Below are 21,383 nucleotides of genomic sequence, written 5' to 3'. Positions count from 1 at the left end.
TGTTAGTACTCAATACAGAATGTCCCACACATTTTGAAATGTAAAAGTATATATATAAACTAGAGTTTGAAAAGGCCTCACTCAAGTGGTTAATGTATATAAATATCTACAAAGTAACTACCGTAGTATCAAAAGTTTTCAAATAATTATATCAGAGTAAAACATTTGTACAACATTTGCCTCTGACATGTGGAGTTGAAGTAAAAGTACTTGAATACATTATACTTAGTAATTTTCCAGCACTGCTTAAAAGTAAGACCTGAATGTACACTTGAAAGTGAATAAATGATAACTGAAGAAATGTACTGTGGATATGGCTGCATTTATTTATCAATGCTGAAGACATGTGAAGCATCGACACATTGTACGTGGTTTGGACAAACATGCCTATACTTTTTTAAAGACATATATATTAGACACCTTGTATGTTCAAAACGGCTGCATTTCAATAGAACACACTAAAACAAATCCTCAAGGGTAGTTATTTAGTCACAAGCTCTTGTTAATAATGTATTGGTTAAATACAGATACATTTTCAACCTGATGGACCATTTTGGACATGAGCTTGTAGGGCGGCTGTTTGCATGATGCTGTCCTACAACAAAAACAAAAAAAGGCATTTGGACTGGAGATACAATTTTTCACATCTTAGATGTGTACCATGCTAAATTCATTTAGCTTGCTCTTCATCCATTGCCACAACTCACTGTAATTGAGCTTGGAGAAGAGATATTTATTAAAGGCTGGGAAGGCTGTGTGCTCTCTACCTGGACATTTCTTGAAAAGCCCCGTCTCCATGGAGAGTTCAACAAGAGCTAAGATGTCCTCATCTTCTCTGCTATTCTTGTGATATCCAGATGGACTAGTCATCCCTATCTCTTGGTCAACATTGTCTATTAGGTCTCTAAGAACGGCAAGGGACTTACTGATCCTTAAGGCAGTGCTGTCAGTCAGGTTTGGACCTACACCTTTTAAAAATGATTTTAAAATATTATTTAGATGCTCTATGTGAAGATCTAAAGGAATGTTCCTCCCCTTTCCTCCCTTCCTATTAAAGAATCTGTTCCATGTCACTGAATGTGCCATCCGTGGAGACAAGGTGGCTTTGAGCTGTACAGTGAGAAGCAGTGTACTGTAAGCATAGTGAGTGTGTCCATAGACCTTGTAGTACAACAAAGCCATCCTGTACAGGTGCATGAGCCTTTCTCCATCTCCCTCTTTTACAGCATCCTGCATGTCAGCCAAGAATAACCCAAACCTGAGCCTGGCTTCTGAGTGTTCCTTCACATGATCTGAATTAGTCGGACAACTGGGCTCTGTCATGGTGCTATTATCATGTGTTAGTGCATGTTTATCTAACTCATGCCTTGAGCGTGTCTTGGCATACATGTACACCTTTATACAACCGGCTGCTCTACAGGGAAACGTTGTTTTCTTTGGTGGCTCTCTAAGACCATCTGCTGCATCTAGGTCTTTAAACAAGGCAAATGAGTCGATGACCTCTGCAACAGTGTTGTAGAGGTCCTCTTCTCCTCTTCTGTGCCCTGTAACACCCCATCAGGTATCAGACCGGCAGGAACATCTGTGGAAATATGTAAAGCACATTGTGTTATAGGTATTGTGCATGCATGTGGGTGCACATGGAGAAGGGCCCCACACCGTCTTGATGATCCCAACATAATTTAATATGTGGCCTTCGTCAGGTTCCTGACGAAGGCCACATATTGGCGTGCACCTCTTAACCGCTATAGGTATTACATAAGCATTCATGGGTTTGAATGAGACATTCTAATTAAGTTAAAGGGGAACTCAAGCTATAATACATGTGAAATGTATTTGGACAAAGCTTTCTTAGTATTTTTTTTTTCTTTTCCTTATGTACCAAAAGGTTTAATTACATTTCAGTGACACTGATCACAGTATTTACGTGTATTGTAATTCATTCACATGAAGTCAACATTATTTTCATTACCATCTGCGTTCTTCAGGCCCAAGTGCTCCATTGTACACAGCTACGTAGCTTCTGACAGCTACATTGTAGCTGCCAGAAGGAGTGCTGCAGTGTCTTTCTTGACCACCTCCTTGTAGGGGTTGTATGCCTTGTGTGGTCCCGCCTTGGCATTGCTGCACTTCATTCTGTTCATGTTGGCACACAGTGTCCCATGGTCCCGAGCCGATCCTTCCTTAAAAAATATACTGTGATGGATCTGAAGCATAACATAGTACGCAATTACACAACTTATATTGGTATGTGTTTTTGACAACATTATTGTCAAACAACTGAAGTTTCAAAAGATAGGAAGCAGCATGCAGCATGCATAAAAAGATTTTTATTTACTTCTCAAATTATTATATTATTTAATTCAACAACATATTATTTAATTCAACAAATTCAACAGACCCAGAACTTGTTCACCCTGAACTTCTTCAACCAAACTGGTTGGAACTTCTTCAACCGAACTGGTTGGACATGACCATGCACACCATATCCTTACAGGCAAGGAAAATAAGAAACTGGATTATCATCAATAAAATGTAAAGGGGCATTTAGCCGTCACATTTCCTATACTGTATCCTTATTGTTTACCACTCACTTCATACAAGTTTTTAACAGCATGCCAGTCAAGAAACATGAATAGCAGGTCTTCCAGTCTATCTTTTATACTTCCACCATTTGCGAAGGCCCACTGGACATTCCGACTATCTGCCTCAGTAAGCCTGTCGCCTCCAACTAATATTGGAGTAGATCCATCAGGGGTGCTTGGCACATACCTATGCCCAGGCAAATAGTAAAATGCATGAGTTCAATGATACAAAGATACATTAAGATATAGCACATTTAGGTAAATTAATCAAACTAATCAATTGAATTGATTGTAAAGCAAAAGCAAATATTTTAATAAAATAAACAATACATCTAAAATAGCAGATCTACAAGCTCACAACGCATCACAATGAGATACATTGCAATGCATTGTGAACTTGTAGAACGGATGTTCTCTATCGTATCGAGACTATCTCTCCACCCAACATATTTCATATGTATGGGGAATGACCCCACCTCGCATAGAACGTGGATATTTCTTTAAGACACACCAGTCCTACTGGCACGCCCAGCCCTATATAAGGCCCGGCTGTGCGTGATTACACTGATTTTTTGATCTCCACCAAGCAGTCAAGAGCGTGGTCTTAGGAGCAGAAAACAACAGTATCTTTGTTTAAGAAAAAAAGAAAAAAATATTATTATCACATTTTTAGAAGAAACTACTCACGGGTTGGCAGCCGCTGAAATCCACTGCAAGGTGCAGTCAGAGAGCCGGTGTCAAGGCGCTCCTCTCGGGGTTGCTGTCACCGCTTGTGTGTAGTCCAAACAAACAAAGTAAGTAAGTGTGCAGTCACTAATAGCCTGCTATACGGCGTATCACCGGCTAGGTCGGTTCACGCGTTCGTGGCGTGGAGTCTCGTCAGTGGGAACACTTGACGGGGCGCGCTGGTGGTCTGATTAAACACACTTAAAACAGCCATTATACCCGCTATACGGCGTATTACCGGCGAGGCCGGTTCACGCGTTCGTGGCGGAGTCTCGTCAGTGGGAACACTTGACGGGGCGCGCTGGTGGTCTGTTTGCAAACATAACAAAGGGGGCAGCCATTATACCCGCTATACGGCGCATTACCGGCGAGGCCGGTTCACGCGCTCGTGGCGGAGTCTCGTCAGTGGGAACACTTGACGGGGCGCGCTGGTGGTCTGCCAAAATATACCCTGGGTGGCCATTATAGCCCGCTATACGGCGTATTACCGATCGTGTCGGTTCACGCGTTCGTGGCGGAGTTCTGTCTGTGGAGCTGGTGGCAGTGGCACTAGACAGAACACGCTGGTTGGCCAGGGATCCCCTGGACAGTCATTGCGCGCTATACAGTGTATCGCCGACTGTGTCGGTTTACGCGGCTGTGGCGTAGTTTCGCTGGTGATACCAACGGAGAGCATTCATACTGCCGGGGGCCAAGCGGGGCGCACCATATATGGTGTGTTGTACGGCGGAGCCGGCTACACATAGGTGCGACTCTGCATTGTGGTGCGCGTTTCACAACACAGAAGCAGGAAGTGTTTGGGGAGCTCCAGGCTGAGGCTGGAGCCCCGTACCAGGGTCTTAGGGTACCGGCTATTGCCTTGATTAGGTAATGCAAGCCGGATAAATTGGGGCAAATTGCTCAATTCCTATAAATCCCTATTCTAAGCACGGCCAAACAGAAGAGAAGAAATAGAGAATATATATTTATATAATAGATACACATATATGGGTGTGTAGATATATGTATATATATATATATATATATATATATATATATATATATATATATATATATATATATATATATATATATATGTATGTGTAGATATATATGTATATATACATTTACTTATATACATATATACATATATATATTTCTTTATAAATAAATAAATAAAGAGGCTGGAGATGGCGACAGCAGGCGGCTTCTCTTGTGCTGCATGTGGGGTGCGTATGCCCCCGGAGCCATAGCAGCTCGTAAGGATCCCGCCTCCTGTATGAATTGCTTCATTTTACCAGTTAGGGCTAGGGAGGCTAGGTGCCTATTGTTTGGAGGACAAAAGCCAGCCGTGCCCACTCCAGCCCGGCAGACTAAGCGTCCCAGGGAGACAGAGCTGGGGGAGCCAAGCTCGGGCTATGCCCCCCCCCCCAGTTACTCGCCCTGCCTGGTGTAGGTTGGTCGGAAGAGGCTGACGAAGACGACGAGGATGAGGAGATTGATGTCGTATCAGTCCTAGATGAGGAGGCCATTCCCTCTGCCCAGCCACAGGATACAGAGGATGAAGAGGGCGATGAGCGCACTCCGTTGTCCCCCATCATTCAGGGTCTGGTAGAAAGGGCATCGAGGACCCTGGGGATTGTTACCTCAGCAGAAGTCTCTGCCCCCTCCCTCTTCGACGACATCGGGGAGGCTGCAGCACCTCCCTTCTCAGTGCCTATCCTTGAAGATTTCGAGAGGTTGATCCGGGGGCAGTGGGCTGACCCCTCCCAGCCCTTCCGCCTCTCCAAAGAGGGCAGGCTACTTGCTGCTACCAAGGATGGGGGGAACATCGGTTGTGACCGGCTGCCCCCTGTGGACAGGACCTTGGCCGCATTGATCTTGCCCTCAAAATCTATTCTGGGCGTGGCAGGTGCCCCCAGTAAGAACTGTAGGGTGATGGAGGCCTTACTGGCCAAGATGCACGGAGCCATGGCGGTCCAGACGCGGCTAGCTAACACAGGGGCTATTCTGTCACTATACCAGCGCCAGCTCACACGGTGCTTGGGGGACGAGAATAGCCCCGACCTTATTGAAGAGCTACAGCAACTAGCGTGCATACTCCCCAAGCTGTTCAAAGAACAGGCAGCGGCAGCGGGCAAGGCGCTGGCTGCTCTCTGGTCGGTGAGGCGCCATCTGCTGCTGTCCCAGTCCAGGCTGCAGCAGGAGGACCGAGCCTGTCTGATGAAGCTGCCCGTTGAGCCATCGGCCATGTTTGGCGAAGGAGCCAGTGTCTTGCTGCAACGAGCTCAGGAAGCCCGTAGATGTGCACAGGAAGTCTCCGGTTCCTTCGGCCGCCGCAGGGGTGTGCATAGGACACCAGCGGCTGCGGGCAGGGAGCAGGATGGGAACCCTCAGGGGCTCTCGGACGACCTGAGGACTATATTGGATGCCTCTAGGCAGAGTAGTCGAAGGCGCGGCGGTCGGCGTGGTGGCAGAGCTCGGGGCAGAGGCCCCCGAGGGACGTCGCCTTCGTCCTGACGCCAGCAGGAATCCGGCTCTCCCCCTTGTCCCCTCAGCCCGTCACAGAGCCTGTCACCCCTTTCCCAGGAAGCAGGGACTTCGGCTCTGGGCCTGGACCCTGAGAGGGCCGGCCTTCTGGCAATGGGTCTGCCACACACGGTGGTGCGAACCCTGCAAGGGGCAAGAGCTCCATCTACAAGGGCCATATACTCATACAGATGGGGGCTTTTTGAGCTATGGTGTCGGGAGCACCAAGCAGACCCACTCTTGTGTGGGTCACGAGAGATCCTGCTTTTCCTGCAGGATCAGTTGGACAAAGGAAAAGCTTTTTCAACCCTTAGGGGTATGGTGGCTGCCATCAAGGCTGCCCGTGTAGGGGAGTGCAGGCTTCCTGCAGAATGCTGTAACCTGGTTACACTCTTCCTGAAGGGCGCCCGGAGACTCAGAGCTCGGGCTAGGGCCCCACTGGTTCCACCTTGGGACCTGGGATTGGTCCTGGAGGCTCTACAACGAGCCCCCTTCGAACCCCTGGAGTCAGCGAGTCTAAAATGGCTGTCACTCAAGACAGCATTCTTGTTGGCGGTCACGTCGGCAAAAAGAATAGGGGAGTTGCAAGCTCTGTCAGTCCATGAGGAGCTTTGCAGGTTTAGGCCGGACGATGGAGGAGTAGTGTTACGTCCCAACCCGGCCTTTCTCCCCAAAGTAATCTCAGAGGCACATCTCAACCAGGTGATCGAGCTCGGTCCTCTCTTTGACATACAGACAGATGGAGTACGGGGACAGAATCGGTCCCCTCTCTGCCCTGTTAGGGCACTGGAGTCATACATCAGGGCCACATGTGCCCACAGAGTAACGGACCAGCTCTTCGTGTGCTTTAAGCAGGAGTGCATGGGTAGACCGCTATCGAAGGCCAGACTGTCCCACTGGATCACAGAAGTGATCCAGCAGGCATACACGCAGGCAGGAGTACCAGTGCCGCTTGGTGTGCGGGCACACTCCACCCGTGGGATGGCGGCCTCCTGGGCTCTATGGAATGGTGCGTCGCTGTCAGAGATCTGCACAGCAGCAACATGGTCGACTCCATCGACATTCACCCGGTTCTACCGGCTGAACGTGGCGGCATCCGCTCCCTTTGGGGAGTCGGTCTTGCGTACGGCTCAGCGGTAGGTGTCACTGTCACCTTCACCAGTCAAGTCGGCCTTGCGTCTGGCGGGCCGGCTTGAGCGGCCCTTCACCCCTGTGGTCACTGGCCTTAGCGTCTTGCGGGGCCGGGCTCTGGGTAGCGCCTTGCGCCCGGGCATTTAGCGGCGGATGGCGTCTGGCTGTCCGGCCGCCCCAGGGGTTGTACATATTTTCAGTTGTACATACTTGTAAATATTCTACATTGTACATACTTGTACATATTATAAATTGTACATAGTTGTAAATATTTTAAAATTGTACATAGTTGTAAATATTGTAAAATTGTACATAGTTGTAAATATTTTAAAATTGTACATAGTTGTAAATATTTTAAAATTGTACATACTTGTACTGTACATATTGTAAAATGTACATAATTGGAAATATGCTAATTGTACATACTTGTAAATATTTTAAATTGGACATAATTGGAAAATATTTTAACGTCAGTGTGTGCTAGGTCGTAGCCCGCTGGTGTTGGCTCTAGGGGTCTGGGACTGCTTCGCTTCCTCACGAGGTGTCTTACAGAGTTCCCCATACATATGAAATATGTTGGGTGGAGAGATAGTCTCGATACGATAGAGAACGTTCGGTTATGCTGTAACCTTTGTTCTCTGAGTGAAGAGACTATCTCTCCACCTAGATGTCGCTCGTCAGCGGTGTCGATCAAAGTAAAACCAGTGTAATCACGCACAGCCGGGCCTTATATAGGGCTGGGCGTGCCAGTAGGACTGGTGTGTCTTAAAGAAATATCCACGTTCTATGCGAGGTGGGGTCATTCCCCATACATATGAAATATGTTGGGTGGAGAGATAGTCTCTTCACTCAGAGAACAAAGGTTACAGCGTAACCGAACGTTTTCAATAATCTTATCACAATTCCTTTTCCAGCAGTATAAAATAGGGCTTGTGCTTAAGCCCCCTTGTGCAAAAAAATATATGAGAATATTCTCTTGTACATTAATTGAGACACACACACACACACACACACACACACACACACACACACACACACACACACACACACACACACACACACACACACAGTATAGAGAGAGCGAGAGAGAGAGAGAGAGACCAACCACCAAGGACCCTTACAAGTTTTTAACATTACATTGAGTGTACATATTTTCACAAAATGCACAATGCTGCTCAGTGAAAGTAACACTGAAAATGTTAGTGCGGAATGTAAAATTCTCTGCACATATTTAACTCAAACAAATTTACTCAAATGGACTCTTGTGGTCCAATTGGTTCCATTGTACAATCTCGGTGTTAAAGACCTGTAGGGGACCAAACATTGAGAAGCAGTGTGCTGGTAGGCCATGTTTAACAACTTACTCTTTCTGTATGTGCTGCAGAATCTGAACAAGATCTGATGTGACGTTCTCGTTCTTTAAAAGAAGTCCCATTGGATGCTGAAATCAAAGAGAAAGACAGAGGGGCGGGTGAGGGCCAGGGGTGAGAAACACAGTGAGATAATGTAACACGATATATATATATCTTTGTATTTAGTCTTGACGTTTCCTAGCCTGATATCAGACTGAATTGTAAAATTATTTCCAATCAGTCCACTCACTGAAGTGCGAAGAGTCTAACCCAAGCATGGTGGTTGCCTGACATCAGACTGGATAAGTGGGCATATTCAAAGGTCTGGACTCTGGACTTTAATAAAAGTTTAATAGGGGGGATATATATGTATGTTTTAAGCGATATGTAAATAAGTATTTCAACTTACTGAGGTGGATGGCTTTGACATCTGGTCAGAATACTGATGGGGTATGTGATGAACCACCACTGAGGAGAAAGACTTGAATGCTGCCAGATGTTTGCAGATAACCCTGGTGGCAAGAACAATAAAGTCCCGACGCATGATTTTCTGGGTCTGAACATCAGGCAGAGAGTTGGCAAGGTCATAGTCCTTAAGATTGATGAGTGGCTTTTCTTCACTGAGATGATGCAATGGGACTCTGTCCTCCACTACAGCATGGTGGGTCCAGTGAACGGATTTATTCTGGATAGTAGTTGTTTGATGGTGTACATGTACAAAAAAAATCAAGATTGTCGAATATGACAGAATAAGAGGGTGGTATGCTGTGTGGGAGACTAGATGTTGCCTCTTCACATACAGCAGGAGGAGTAGGATGTGGAGGAGAGAGCAGGAGGGTTGGAGCTGGCATGGTGCCCTCTTTACAAGCAGCAAGTGGAGTAGGATGTGGAGACAGCAGGAGGGTTGGAGCTGGCATGGTGCCCTCTTTACAAGCAGCAAGTGGAGTAGGATGTGGAGACAGCAGGAGGGTTGGAGCTGGCATGGTGTCCTCTTTACAAGGAGTAGGATGTGGAGGAGACCACAGGAGGGTTGGAGCTGGCATGGTGTCCTCTTTACAAGGAGTAGGATGTAGAGGAGACAATGGGAGGGTTGGGGTTATGTCGTCAGCATCATCCAATGCTAGAAAACCTATACCCAGGTCAGATATCTCTGATTCTGACAATTGCTGAATCTGAAAACTGCCCATTTCGGATTCTGACTGACTCTGAAAACTGCCAGTAATTGGCTCTTCTATGCTCTCCTGTGCTGTGGCAGGTGTTTCTGTTTTAGCTTTTAGCTTGTGTAGGTCTTCTCCACAGAGCGCTGACATGGCTTGTTGTTTGAGGACAGCATTGGCATGTGTGGTGGTGATCCCCATCCTGCTCAAACGCTCAAAGACTGCTTTCTTGGCACCACCGTACTGCAGTACACTGTTGATATAGTACGCAAAGGCTGAGAGATGGCTCTCTCTCCCTCGAAGGGCAATGGCAGCAGCAGCACAGGCATGGTTGGTTTTCATTCCCGATATGGTGCAGATCACAGAGAACATGAATGGTGCCATCTTCTCAAAATCCTCCCTAAGGTTGTGCAAGGAGAATTTCTTCAATTCTTCTGGGGAACTCTTCCACAGCATGAAACCCTCACTTCGATGGCAGAGACTCTGGCACTCCTTGTCAATAACTAGTTGCATCACAGGTTTGAGGGCACCCATAAGACCTGAATAGAATGAAATACTTTTATTGGCAATTTCAAAAATCACAACAATGTCATCCTTAAAAAAGGATCCCCAATGGCAGTTGAAAGGAGTTGCATTGGTGTGGGCTAAAACTGTTGTGACTAGTTGCATTGGTGCGGTCTGGCCTTAAGAGTTGCATGCTATAAAGGGTAAGAATACCCTAACCCTAGAGAGAGAGGCAGAGAGAGAGAGAGAGAGAGAGAGAGAGAGAGAGAGAGAGAGAGAGAGGCAGAGAGAGAGAGGCAGAGGGAGAGAGAGAGAGAGAGAGAGGCAGAGAGAGAGAGAGAGAGAGGCAGAGAGAGGCAGAGAGAGAGAGAGAGAGAGAGAGAGAGAGAGAGAGAAGAAGTGAACATGCATCAAATTGCACATGTCTGAATTAACAGGGTCATGTTTTGTACAATGCAATTTAAATGTAAACTGTGACGAGTGGGGTTTGAACCATGGACCCCTGGCACATGAGACTAACAGTGTATTGATCAAGCTATTCAATCCACAGCCTTAGTCAGTGAAAAAGGAGAATCCAACAAAACAAAACAAAAGAGGGAATGAAGTACGTCATATATTGAAAATAACTACTCTCAATAAGCATTTCATTTATCAATTGCATGTTTATTCATTGATACAATCATGTTGTGTACAATGCATTGAGTTGAAGTCTGCATGGCGTGGGATTTGAACCGGCGACCCTGTGGTATCAAGGCAGATGATTAAGCCATTGGGCCAACAGACCCGAACCAGTGAAAAGGGAGTTCACACACATGACACACTTTCATGCAAATTGCTCAGAAATCCTGGATTTAAATGTTTTTCAAACTGCTCAAAATTGCAGACAATCTAAGGGCAGAGCTTACTGGTCAAAGTGATACATGTGTTCCTCATGAGTCAAGGCACATGTGTAAGCAGGTTTAACGGCTGTCGGCCAAACGAGGCATGACTTTTGCCTGTTTAAAGTTTGCATTTTCAAAAAATTGCTATAGCGCCCCCCTTTGACCAATTGGAGTAAGATTGGTATCAGTGATACTTGGAATGACCTTCTACAATATTGCAAAGTGTCAAACAAATGCGAGTCTGCATGTATGTGTTAGGGGCAGATGAATAATTGTCATAAAACTGCAATTTTCATTGGCTTATAAAAGCTTAACGTTTTCACTTATGGAAAATCCGCTTGCTCACGTCTGTCGGCATTGGTCCAAAGTTCATGTGTAGACAGTTTCGTACAGATTGCTCAAAAATCCCAGGAGGAGTTTGATTTTTACTGCTTTTTACTGCTTTTCATAGAATTCGAAATGGTGGGAGATCTAAAGGTCAGAGGTCAAAAGTCAAACAGTGAAAGTTGTTAGGCATGAGGAGACTCATGTGTGCATCGAAGTTTCATGGCTGTGGGTCAAACAGGGCATGAGTTGTACCTGTTCAAAGTTGGCATATTTCAATTGAGTGCTACAGCGCCACCCTTTGGCCAATGGTTGTGAGTTTTGGGTTTTCGCCGTTTGGCATAGCCCTCTACCATATTGCCGAATTTCATAAAAAGTGACCACGCGGTTAGGCCAGAACTGGCAAATACGGCGGAAGAATAGTGAAAGCCTAGTATCCCAAGAAAGGCTGGCCTCCAAACCTTAATTACAGCACTAGTCAACAACAGGCTCACATAGCCAGACCTTTCACAGCTCAATGGAGCTTGATAACAGCTAAACTACAGTCAAATATGTTGTGTTATTGACACGTTTCAGCATGACAGTGTGTTCTGTTAGCTTACCTCCGTCGTACTGACACGAGATTCTGGGTAGAGACTTTTACAAAGTTTCTTTTTACGTGGCGTCTTCGTTGGCGTGTCACGACCCCTCTTGTCCCCTCCGTCGTTTCTTTCCGCCACCACAACGTTATGCTCATGCTTCCATTTATTAAGAGTACTTATGGACCCTTCAACCCTGATAAGTGCATTAAAACATGCCTTACAAATCCTCCCAGAAAAGATGCCGGGTTTACATGGGAGAAGGACGCCTATGTCCTTAAAACGTTCATTTAAGGGTTTCTCCCCGCTAAATAATGACCTTGTATTAGATATGCTGCCCTTAAATTCCACATTTTTATAACATAGACGGCATGTCTTCTCTATCTCTCTTTGTGTTGTCGCCATTGTGTTGTTTAATTCTCCTTATCTCTCGTAACTATTAGTGTTGTTGTTTTTATGTTATCCACGCATGCGCACTAATGTGTGCACCCGTGTCGCCTTCACAGGACGTCACATGTAGGCGGATCCTTGGATCTCTTGTGATTGGTTTAGGGAAATGCTAATCCCCTCCCCCAAGGAATCCACTACAGTGCAGCCAATTTCAGACTGAAGCTCCACGCAGCTTCAGTCTGATAATCAGGCTACTAGCGAGACGCATGATGAAATAGAGACCTATAAATAGGTGTGTCACTTCAAAAGATCATTTATATCTTTTGAAGTGAGGTAAGACAGGATTAATCAGGAACAGTACTGGCGGAGACCTGTGCTCCGAGGAGCACATTTTCTAGTTTACCACTGAGGAGGGGGGAGGGAGACGCGTGGAGTTGATCCGAGGGAGGTCCGACATTAAACAGTAAACCCGAACCAAACCCGCACCCTAACCCTAACCGCACGCGGATGCCACATAGTCGGAGAAAAGGTCTGTCGGATTAACGCATGCCTCCCATGGAGAGGGGGGGGGGCGCTGGGAGGAAGGGGAAGGAGGGGAGGGAGGTACATGGCGCCGATCCAAGGGAGGGGGAGGGAGAGGGAGGAACAGGCGCCGAGCTGAGCCGGATGGCCTCTATGTGGGATGCACCTTAACCGCTAGGCCATCAGCACCCTCTTTTATTCATTTTAATTTAATGAATCATTTTTTTTTTTACCTGAGGTTCTGCAGAGTCACTTCCTGGAGTGCTGAGGGTCCAGGGATGGTAGGGGAGGGGTGGTCGGACCAACCTCTCCACAGATGACCCCACTGCAGCATCTACAGTACTGGTTCTCATAGTGGGATCCGGGGACCCCCAGGGGTTCTTGACGAGGGTCCAGGGAGTCCCTAGCAAAACGACTTAATAATATAGCATACAAATCTGATTAACCACTAACCCTAACCCCAACCCCATAAACATTGGTTGTTTGAAAATAGACGCAACACGTTGTGAGCTTGTAGATCTGCTGTTTAAAAGTATTCAAACAATATGAACATTTGACTATTTTTGACCTAGGGTACAACAATATTTGTACCCTAGGTCAAATACAATAATTTGGGGGTCCTTGACATGAAAATGTTTCAGAAAAACTGATCCAGTACCTGGATTATGTGGCTTGCCCTCAGACCTGGCTCTTGCATGGTTGTTCAGACTGACTTGCAGCAGACATCCCTGAAGAGCAGGTAGACATTTCAGTTGGTGACAACCTGGTGCATGAAGGTCCATACACAGCTAGAGTGTTTATTTCACATCTTAAACTGCTGTTGGCGGTTTGTGTTATATGAGTGTGATTATAACGAAGCCATGAATTTAATTGTGTTTATGGCATTGGACATTTGAAAACATTTGTTTAGCTTTCGTGTTTTGTAAACAAAATTTGCACGTGGCAGATATCAAAAATAACTTAAATATACAAAGACATGAGTGACGATGACTAATAATCAAAATAAAAAATGTACTTTGGCGAAAACAGGCCATATTGTCTCCGCCAGGAGACTATGTTTTCGTTCTCGTCCTTCCGTGTGTCCACCAAGCTAACATTGGTCAAGCTTCACGTGACACGTGAAAATATGTTGAAAGGGTGTGCTTTGATTGGCTAGCGAGACGCATGATGAAATAGAGACCTATAAAGTGTGTCACTTCAAAAGATAATTTATATCTTTTGAAGTGAGGTAAGACAGGATTAATCAGGAACAGTACTGGCGGACCTGTGCTCCGAGGAGCACATTTTCTAGTTTAATAATGTTATACTTAAAATGTGTTAAAACAGTGGAAACAGCTGATCTACATAGTTCACAGCTTGTAGATCAACTATTTCCACTCCTTTTGAAATGTTTGAAAATGTTTCAACATGGAAACGATTATGCAAAAATATATGTGATTATCTAAAATAACTGTGATTAGGTGATAATATAATGGAGAGGAGGATGTTATAGGTATGAATGTACCATCGCAGAATAAGCTGTGCTATTTATTCAAGTCATTTACCAAGTAAATTGGAAGGCAAGTGAGTTAAAATGTCTCGTCACTCACCCATAGAGTAGCCAAGTCATGGCTCTGGAGCTGGAGACCTGTGTGGTCACACTCCTGACCCCGGCAGACAACCACTAGACCATCCATTTCAACCCGCTGACCAGCCTGTTCACCACTGCTGTGCCCACTTACAGACCTGTAATGGTCCATTTGGATCAACAATTTAACCCCTGGAACCCCCTCAAGGACCCCTGCGGGTCTCCAGACCCCACTTCGAGAACCACGTTCGAAGGGTTAAAAAGGCAATACTATATTGTTGCAATAAAGGTGATCATGTGTTTTATGCACTGATTTCAAGTCTTTAATTACCTGTATCTAATGAAAGATCACCAATCAGTTCACCAGGCAGCTGCAGGCGCTTTCTCCGGACAGTGACTGCATGCCGATAATCAGCGCTCCTGCAGGCAGTCCCATAGTGGCTCCTATGATGGTTCCTGCCACCAATCCCCTCAGGCCGAGGTTGAATCTGAAAAGGCCTCCCGTCACAGCTCCGGCAGCAGCATAGTGGCTGAGGGCATTCTTGTCTCTGTACACAGACAGCCCTGTTTTATTCACAGAGTTGAATAAAACGACAAAAGCGGTCACCCTCCAACTCCACCTCCAGCCGTATCTGACAAAGCCCCGGACGGCGGCGTGATGGGCTGAACGCACCGCTGTGTGTCCATTGTTATCTGTGAGGGAACAGCTTCCTGTAGCGTCCATAAGCAGCCACACCGATCAGCACCTTGACCACGGCCCAGCCTTCTTCTTCTGTGAGAATGTCCACCTCCTGCACCGTGGCCTCCTTGTACAGCCAACTTAACTGGGGGGTGCTGAGGTCAACTCTCAGGTCCAGAATTTGTTTTCCTGTGGCTTTGACTATTTCCTCTTCAACGGTTCTCTTCAGCTCATCCAAGCCCTGCTCTTTCAAGGCAGATATGGGGACAACGTTGGCTTCTGCAGGCTGGTAGCCTTCAACGAGGTCCACTTTGTTGTGGACCTCGATCATGGAGTTCATCAGCTTGTCGGGGACCTGCATGTTCCTCAACACGTTTAGAACGTTCACCTTCTGGTTGACCGTCTCTGGGTGGCTGATGTCCCGCACGTGAACGATGAGGTCGGAGTGCTTGACATCGTCCAGGGTGGCCGAGAAGGAGTCGATGAGCTGGTGGGGCAGCTGGGACAGGAAGCCGATGGTGTCCACGAACAGGACGGTCATGTGGCTGGGCAGCGTGCCCGCGTGCACCGTGACGTCCAGCGTGGCAAACAGCTGGTTCCTGGGCTGGAGGGCGCCGTCGCCCGTCAGCGCCTTGATCAGCGTCGTCTTCCCACAGTTGGTGTAGCCCATGACGGACACGGTGGGGAACTCTTTGTGCTTGCGGTGCGAGCGCAGCAGATGTCTCTTCCTCCGCAGACGCTCCAGAGCCGAGCGGATCTTCAGTTCCCGCTCCTTCAGCAGCCTCTGCTGCACCTCCATCAGTGTCTCGCCTGAGCCCCCGATGTAGCGTGAGCCTCCACCCTGCTGGTCCAAATCTGCAAGTTCATTTCTGAGTCGTGATCTGAGCAGGGGGATCTCGGCCAGAGAGATCTGTAACCTGGCCTCCTTGGTTCGGGCGTTGCAGCGGAAGATGTGCAGAACCACCGAGTACCTGTCAAACACCTTCACGCCCCACGCCTCTTCAAAGTCTCTCTCTGACGAGGGGGACAGGCGTTCCACGTTGACAAACACGGCCGTGATCCCGGGGGTTTGTCTTATTCTCTCTGTGAGTGTCTGGAAGTTCCCCTTGCCAAATATCCTCTTCTTCTCTGGTGTCTTGGTGGAGAGGATGATCTTGTCCACCACACTCCAGTTCTCCAGGGTGTTCACCAGACCCTCAGCCTCAGCCACCATCAGCTCCGCTGTGGTCAGGTGCTGCTTCATGTTGCCCCACTTGACGTCAGGGTGAACGATGAAGATCCTGTGTTGTCCGTCGGCCAGAGCCGCCGTGGGGTCCTGCTGCAGGAACAGCTTCTCCACCTCACTGTCCTCCATGTCTTCTTCATCATCATCTTCTTCTTCTTCATCGTCACCAAACCGCCTCCCTCCACTGAAGCCGCCGCGGGCGCTCAGCTTGCAGGCAGAGAAGGTCACGTGTCTGCACTGTGTGGGGAGAACCACTCTCTGCAGCCTGCTTCCAGCAGCAGTAATAGCTGCATGGTGAGCAGTCCTGCAGAGTGACCTCTGAACTGGACTCAATAACCTCACATTCTGCAACAAAAAGCCTCTCATCAGACCTGTAGTCTTCTTCTTTACGTCCAGCCATCAATGCCTGTTCCCGACCCGTTCATTCCGGATGTCACAGGACCAAACCAGTGACATCAGCAATGATGTCACTCGTTTAGATGTGGTTTGTTTAGTTATCATTGGTTGAAGAAATGTTCATGTGCAGGAGACAACTTCATTTAAATCACCTTTTCCTAAAGAATGAAGCAAGTCGTTTTTCAGTGTGATAGTCATGTGCTACAGTGGTTAAAGTAACTAGTACATTTACTCAAGTAGCCTACTGTACTTAAGTACAATTGAGGTACTTAAACTGTGCTTGAGTATTACATTTTGTACTTCTACTCCACTACATCTCAGAGGCTAATGTTGCCTTTAGTACTCCACTACAATTATTTGACGTACATTTTGAATACCAGACATTTACTTGTAACAGAGTATTTCTGCATTCCGGAATTACTACTTTTACTTAAGTACAAAATGTGAGTTCTTCTTCCACCACTGGTCTCACCTGTCCAACATCTCCTGTTGTTTCCACTGCTCCTTGTCCATTGTCTGCCTGATTATGATTAGGTCACAGCGGCAGCTGAGGACACTCTTGTCTCTGTACACAGACAGTATAAAAATGGATGGAGCCCGCACACACCGGATTTGGTACAAGAAGACTTTCTTTATTTGGACAACGTTTCGATCTTATATATCTTAATCAGGTCATGATCATACACAAACAGTCTGTGCTTTTATCAGGAAATGGCCAGTGTCAGCCACCCCCACTTGTGACACAACAGGTGTGACACATCTCCCCTGAGTGAGCTGGCAAAAGGCCTACCTTTGCACAGATATATATATACATTTATTTTACTTTATTTGTATGCCCGTAGGTCAAACCAGTTAAAAACAATTAAAAACATATCTATGGTTACTTGTTCTTCTTAACCAATTGTATTCTTAGTGGCCTGTCTGGGTCTGAAGTTAGTCAGAATTTCAAGGTTCAATATTTCTATTTTCAGAACATCTATAGTCCCTGTAGAATTACTCAGAATTACAAATATAGGGAATATCAAAAAACAGGAAAATAATTTCCCAAATTATTTAAGGGATATACAAGACTAACACCAAAAAGGGAGGACAGAATACACTACATGACAATAAAGGAAAAAACAAAAACAAAAAAACAAGGAACCATTAAGCAACACAATGATGCAGAGACTAGCTTTGGTAGGATGCATGTTCACAGAGGCAAGCTGGCACCAGAGTAAAGGATCATATTAGGCAATGCACTTTTCCAAGTATCTGGAAAAACGCGATTGTAACACCAATTTTTAAGGCTGGTGACCAGACAAATGTGGCAAATTATAGGCCCATAAGTATCCTACCTGTAGTGTCCAAGGTGGCTGAGAAACTGATTCTGTGATTGAGATTGAAAACTACAAACTCTTCAGAAAAGATAGGAACAGAAACGGGGGTGGTGTTTGCATGTATGTTCATACTGACAATGTCTGCATCCTTCGGGAAGACCTGATGGATGAAAACATTGAAGCTGTGTGGGTCGAGATCATTTTTAAACATACCAAACCTGTGCTAGTCGGTACCATATACAGACCTCCTACCCAGACTGATTTCTATGATAGACTTGATGAATGTTTAGCTAAAGTGGACCATGCGGAGACGATAAGGAAAAAATCCTAAATAGTGGTGTTTCTACCTGTGGCATATCTGATCACAACATGATCTTCTGCACCAGAAAGAAACGTAAACCTAAGACCGGTTACCACAAAACAGTCACAATCAGAGACCTCAAAAATTATAAGAGTGAGGACTTAGATCACAGACTGGAGGAACAGGATTGGTCCGACGTTCTAAACAGCACACAGGTAGACGAATCCTGGCTTAGTTTCAAAACCAAATTCATTCAAATTTTGGACAGTGTGGCTCCCATGAAAACCATCAGGGTCAAAACCTGCTCGGTACCATGGATGAATTCGGACATCCTTACTGCCATGAAAGTCAGAGACAAAAAGTGTTCTGAGCTTCATAAAAGTAGGATCAAACTAGCCAAATGTTTTAACAAAGGTCTCGAATCCCACGTAGCTAAACTTGAAAAGGAAAAAAACAAGCTAAGAAACAAGGTAAATGGCATGCTCCAGTTAGCTACCTCGATGACAAGATTGAGGAAAATCAAAGAAAACCACGAGAGCTTTGGAAGCTACTCAAGAACCTCCTAGGCTGCAGCAAGAAATTGAAAACCAGGCTTTCAAACTTAAGCCTCAAGGTGAATGACACTCTCATTTCATCCAAACACGAAGTGAGTAAAATCCTCAACATATTCTTCACGACGTAGCCTCAGATTTGGTTGAAAAACTTCCTCCACACTCTGGGAGATATGGTGAGGAGTATGTTGTCTCATTTTACGAAAAACAGGGTGTTTGCAAAGATGATTTTAAACTCTCCCCTGTGGAAACAGAAGAGGTGTTTAAAAAATTGAGTGCTCTTCATCAACACAGAGCCACAGGCCTCGACAATATCCCCCCCAAATTTCTAAAAGACTCAGCCGCCTCCATTGCTCCAATCATTACCCACATAATAAACCTCTCCACCATACAGGGACAGGTCCCTAACGATTTCAAAAAAGCAAGGGTGACCCCTCTGTTCAAAAAAGGAAACCAATTAGACCCTGGCAACTACCGCCCTATTTCTATTCTAAGCTCCATCTCGAAAGTCATGGAAAAAATAGTCTATGAACAGGTCGACAAGTATCTTGCCGTGAAAAATCTAATCTACAAATTCCAATCTGGCTTCAGAACAAACCACTCCACTGACACATGCCTTCTCTATTTGAACGACTCTATCAAACAAGAGATCGAAAAGGGTAAATATTGCGGCATGGTCATGCTGGACCCCCAGAAGGCTTTTGACACCGTTAATCACCCAATTATGATCAAAAAGCTCAAAGCAATAGGTTTTGATGACACGTCAGTGAACTGGATGAGATCCTACCTGGAAGGGAGGGAGCAAGTGGTGGAAGTAAACGGCACCCAGCCCCCCCCCCTCCCAGTGACTTGTGGTGTTCCCCAAGGAAGTATACTAGGACCCTTACTGTTCCTGATATATGTGAATGACATGTCTTCAGCCTGCGACTGCAACCTGTTCCTGTTCGCAGATGACTCGGCCCTGCTAGTCTCGGACAGGGACAGGCTGCAGGTTGAGAAAACTCTCAGCTCTGAACTCAACAAGATCTGCATCTGGCTCTCCGACAACAAGCTCTCATTACACCTGGGCAAAACGGAATGCATCCTCTTTGGGTCCACTCCTAACCTCAGAAAGGCAGAGAGCTTCACGATCAAAGCGGGTGATGAAATCATCAAAAGAAAAAACGAAATTACCTACCTGGGCTCTATCTTGGAGGCTGACCTCTCTGGTGACAAAAATGCTGAAAAAACGATCAAAACAGTCCACAAAAAAACACGCTATTTGCGGAGTATTGATCGTAAAGTCAGTAAGAATACCCTGAAGACTCTTGCAGTGGCCCTCATACAAGGTCATTACGATTATGCATGTACTTCATGGTATCACAACACCTCCAAGGCCTTAAAAACAAGGCTCCAAACATCCCAAAACAAACTTGTAAGGCTACTTCTTGGCCTCAATTACAAAACCCATCTAACCCCTGATCATTTTGATAGGATTGGATGGCTTAGGGTTGAGGACAGAGTACAGCAACTTGCTATGGGCCTGGTCTTCAAGATATACCACAACATTGGGATCCCCCTGTATTTGTCAAAATACTTCCAAAATGTTAATGATGTCCATGATCACAATACCAGAGGAAGCTCCACAAACCTTGTCCAACCCTTTTTTGGCTCAACAAAGGGAAGTAACTCGTTCTCATGCTATTCCTCAAAAATGTGGAACGCCCTACCAAAAGGAGTAAAGGAGTGTAAAACCCTACTCTCCTTCAAAACTGCCCTAAAGATACACCTTCAGGAGGCTGCAATTGGAAAATGGCCCCAGTCTAAGTCCTAACCTTACCTACCCCCCCCCCCCCCTCTCCTTCTTCTTTTGTACATATTTCTCACTCTTTATACCAGTAACCTGTAAACTGATTGTATGACATTCTAAGTAGTTGTGTATAACTGTCTGTCTCTTATATGTCACCATGATTTGTGTGCATGGGGAACTCATTTGAAACAAGCTCAGTGCTTTTATGAGTCTTCCAGTTTAGTAGACCTCGTATTGTGAATTTGTACTTCCATGTACTGTTGTTCTCATGTCTTACTAAATAAAGTACATCAATCAATCAATCAATCAATCTCATTTTTAAGGTTTTAAATGGGCTTGCACCTCCAGCACTAAAACAGTTCATAGATCGAAGGGAGAGTGGTGACAGAACAACAAGGGCAACTACCAGAGGAGACTGTGAGGTACCATTCAGACGGAGTGTGTTTGGTAAAACAGTCTTCTCTGTTAGAGCCTCCCATCACCAGTGCCGCTTTAGACTCCACAGGGGCTCTACGCATGATACGGGACGCGCGCGTGCATGTGTCCCCCTCCCGCGCGCGGTTTACCGCGGATAAAGTTACTTTTTTTGTTACTTTATTTCGGTTTTAGTGTGCTGCGCAGCCTGCGCGGATGTGAACGCAGTAATGCACGTTATTTTCTGCTGAAGGGAGGGGGCGGAGAGGGGGCCTCTTTGATCGGCGGGTAGGCGGGGCCCTACGCAACCTGCGTAGTGTGCGTGTAGGGAGAAGCGGCTCTGCCCATCACTGGAACAGTCTTCCTACCGAAGTAAGAGAGACCAACAACTATCTAACCTTCAAATTCAACCTTAAAAGATGGCTAAAAGCTAACCAAATTTGTAATCATGAGTACATTTCGGCTCCATTAATCACTGATGTGT

The 21,383-nt window shown here is 46.0% G+C and overlaps 1 protein-coding gene across 1 annotated transcript; it reads right to left on the bottom strand.

Annotated features, from left to right (window-relative positions):
- Positions 1–14,914: 14,914 nt before the first annotated feature.
- Positions 14,915–16,495, bottom strand: LOC311036281 (putative GTP-binding protein 6; the record flags this gene model as incomplete). The annotated part of the gene is made up of 1 exon (XM_084044876.1): positions 14,915–16,495. One exon carries the CDS (start codon positions 16,493–16,495, stop codon positions 14,915–14,917), a length of 1,581 nt encoding a protein of 526 aa, XP_083901002.1.
- Positions 16,496–21,383: the final 4,888 nt, after the last annotated feature.

This window comes from Gymnoscopelus microlampas, assembly GCF_963454915.1.
Source record: "Gymnoscopelus microlampas genome assembly, chromosome: 2".
NCBI lineage: Eukaryota > Metazoa > Chordata > Actinopteri > Myctophiformes > Myctophidae > Gymnoscopelus > Gymnoscopelus microlampas.
Note: the sequence above shows the minus strand (reverse complement) of the source record. Positions and strands in the feature narration are given on the sequence as shown.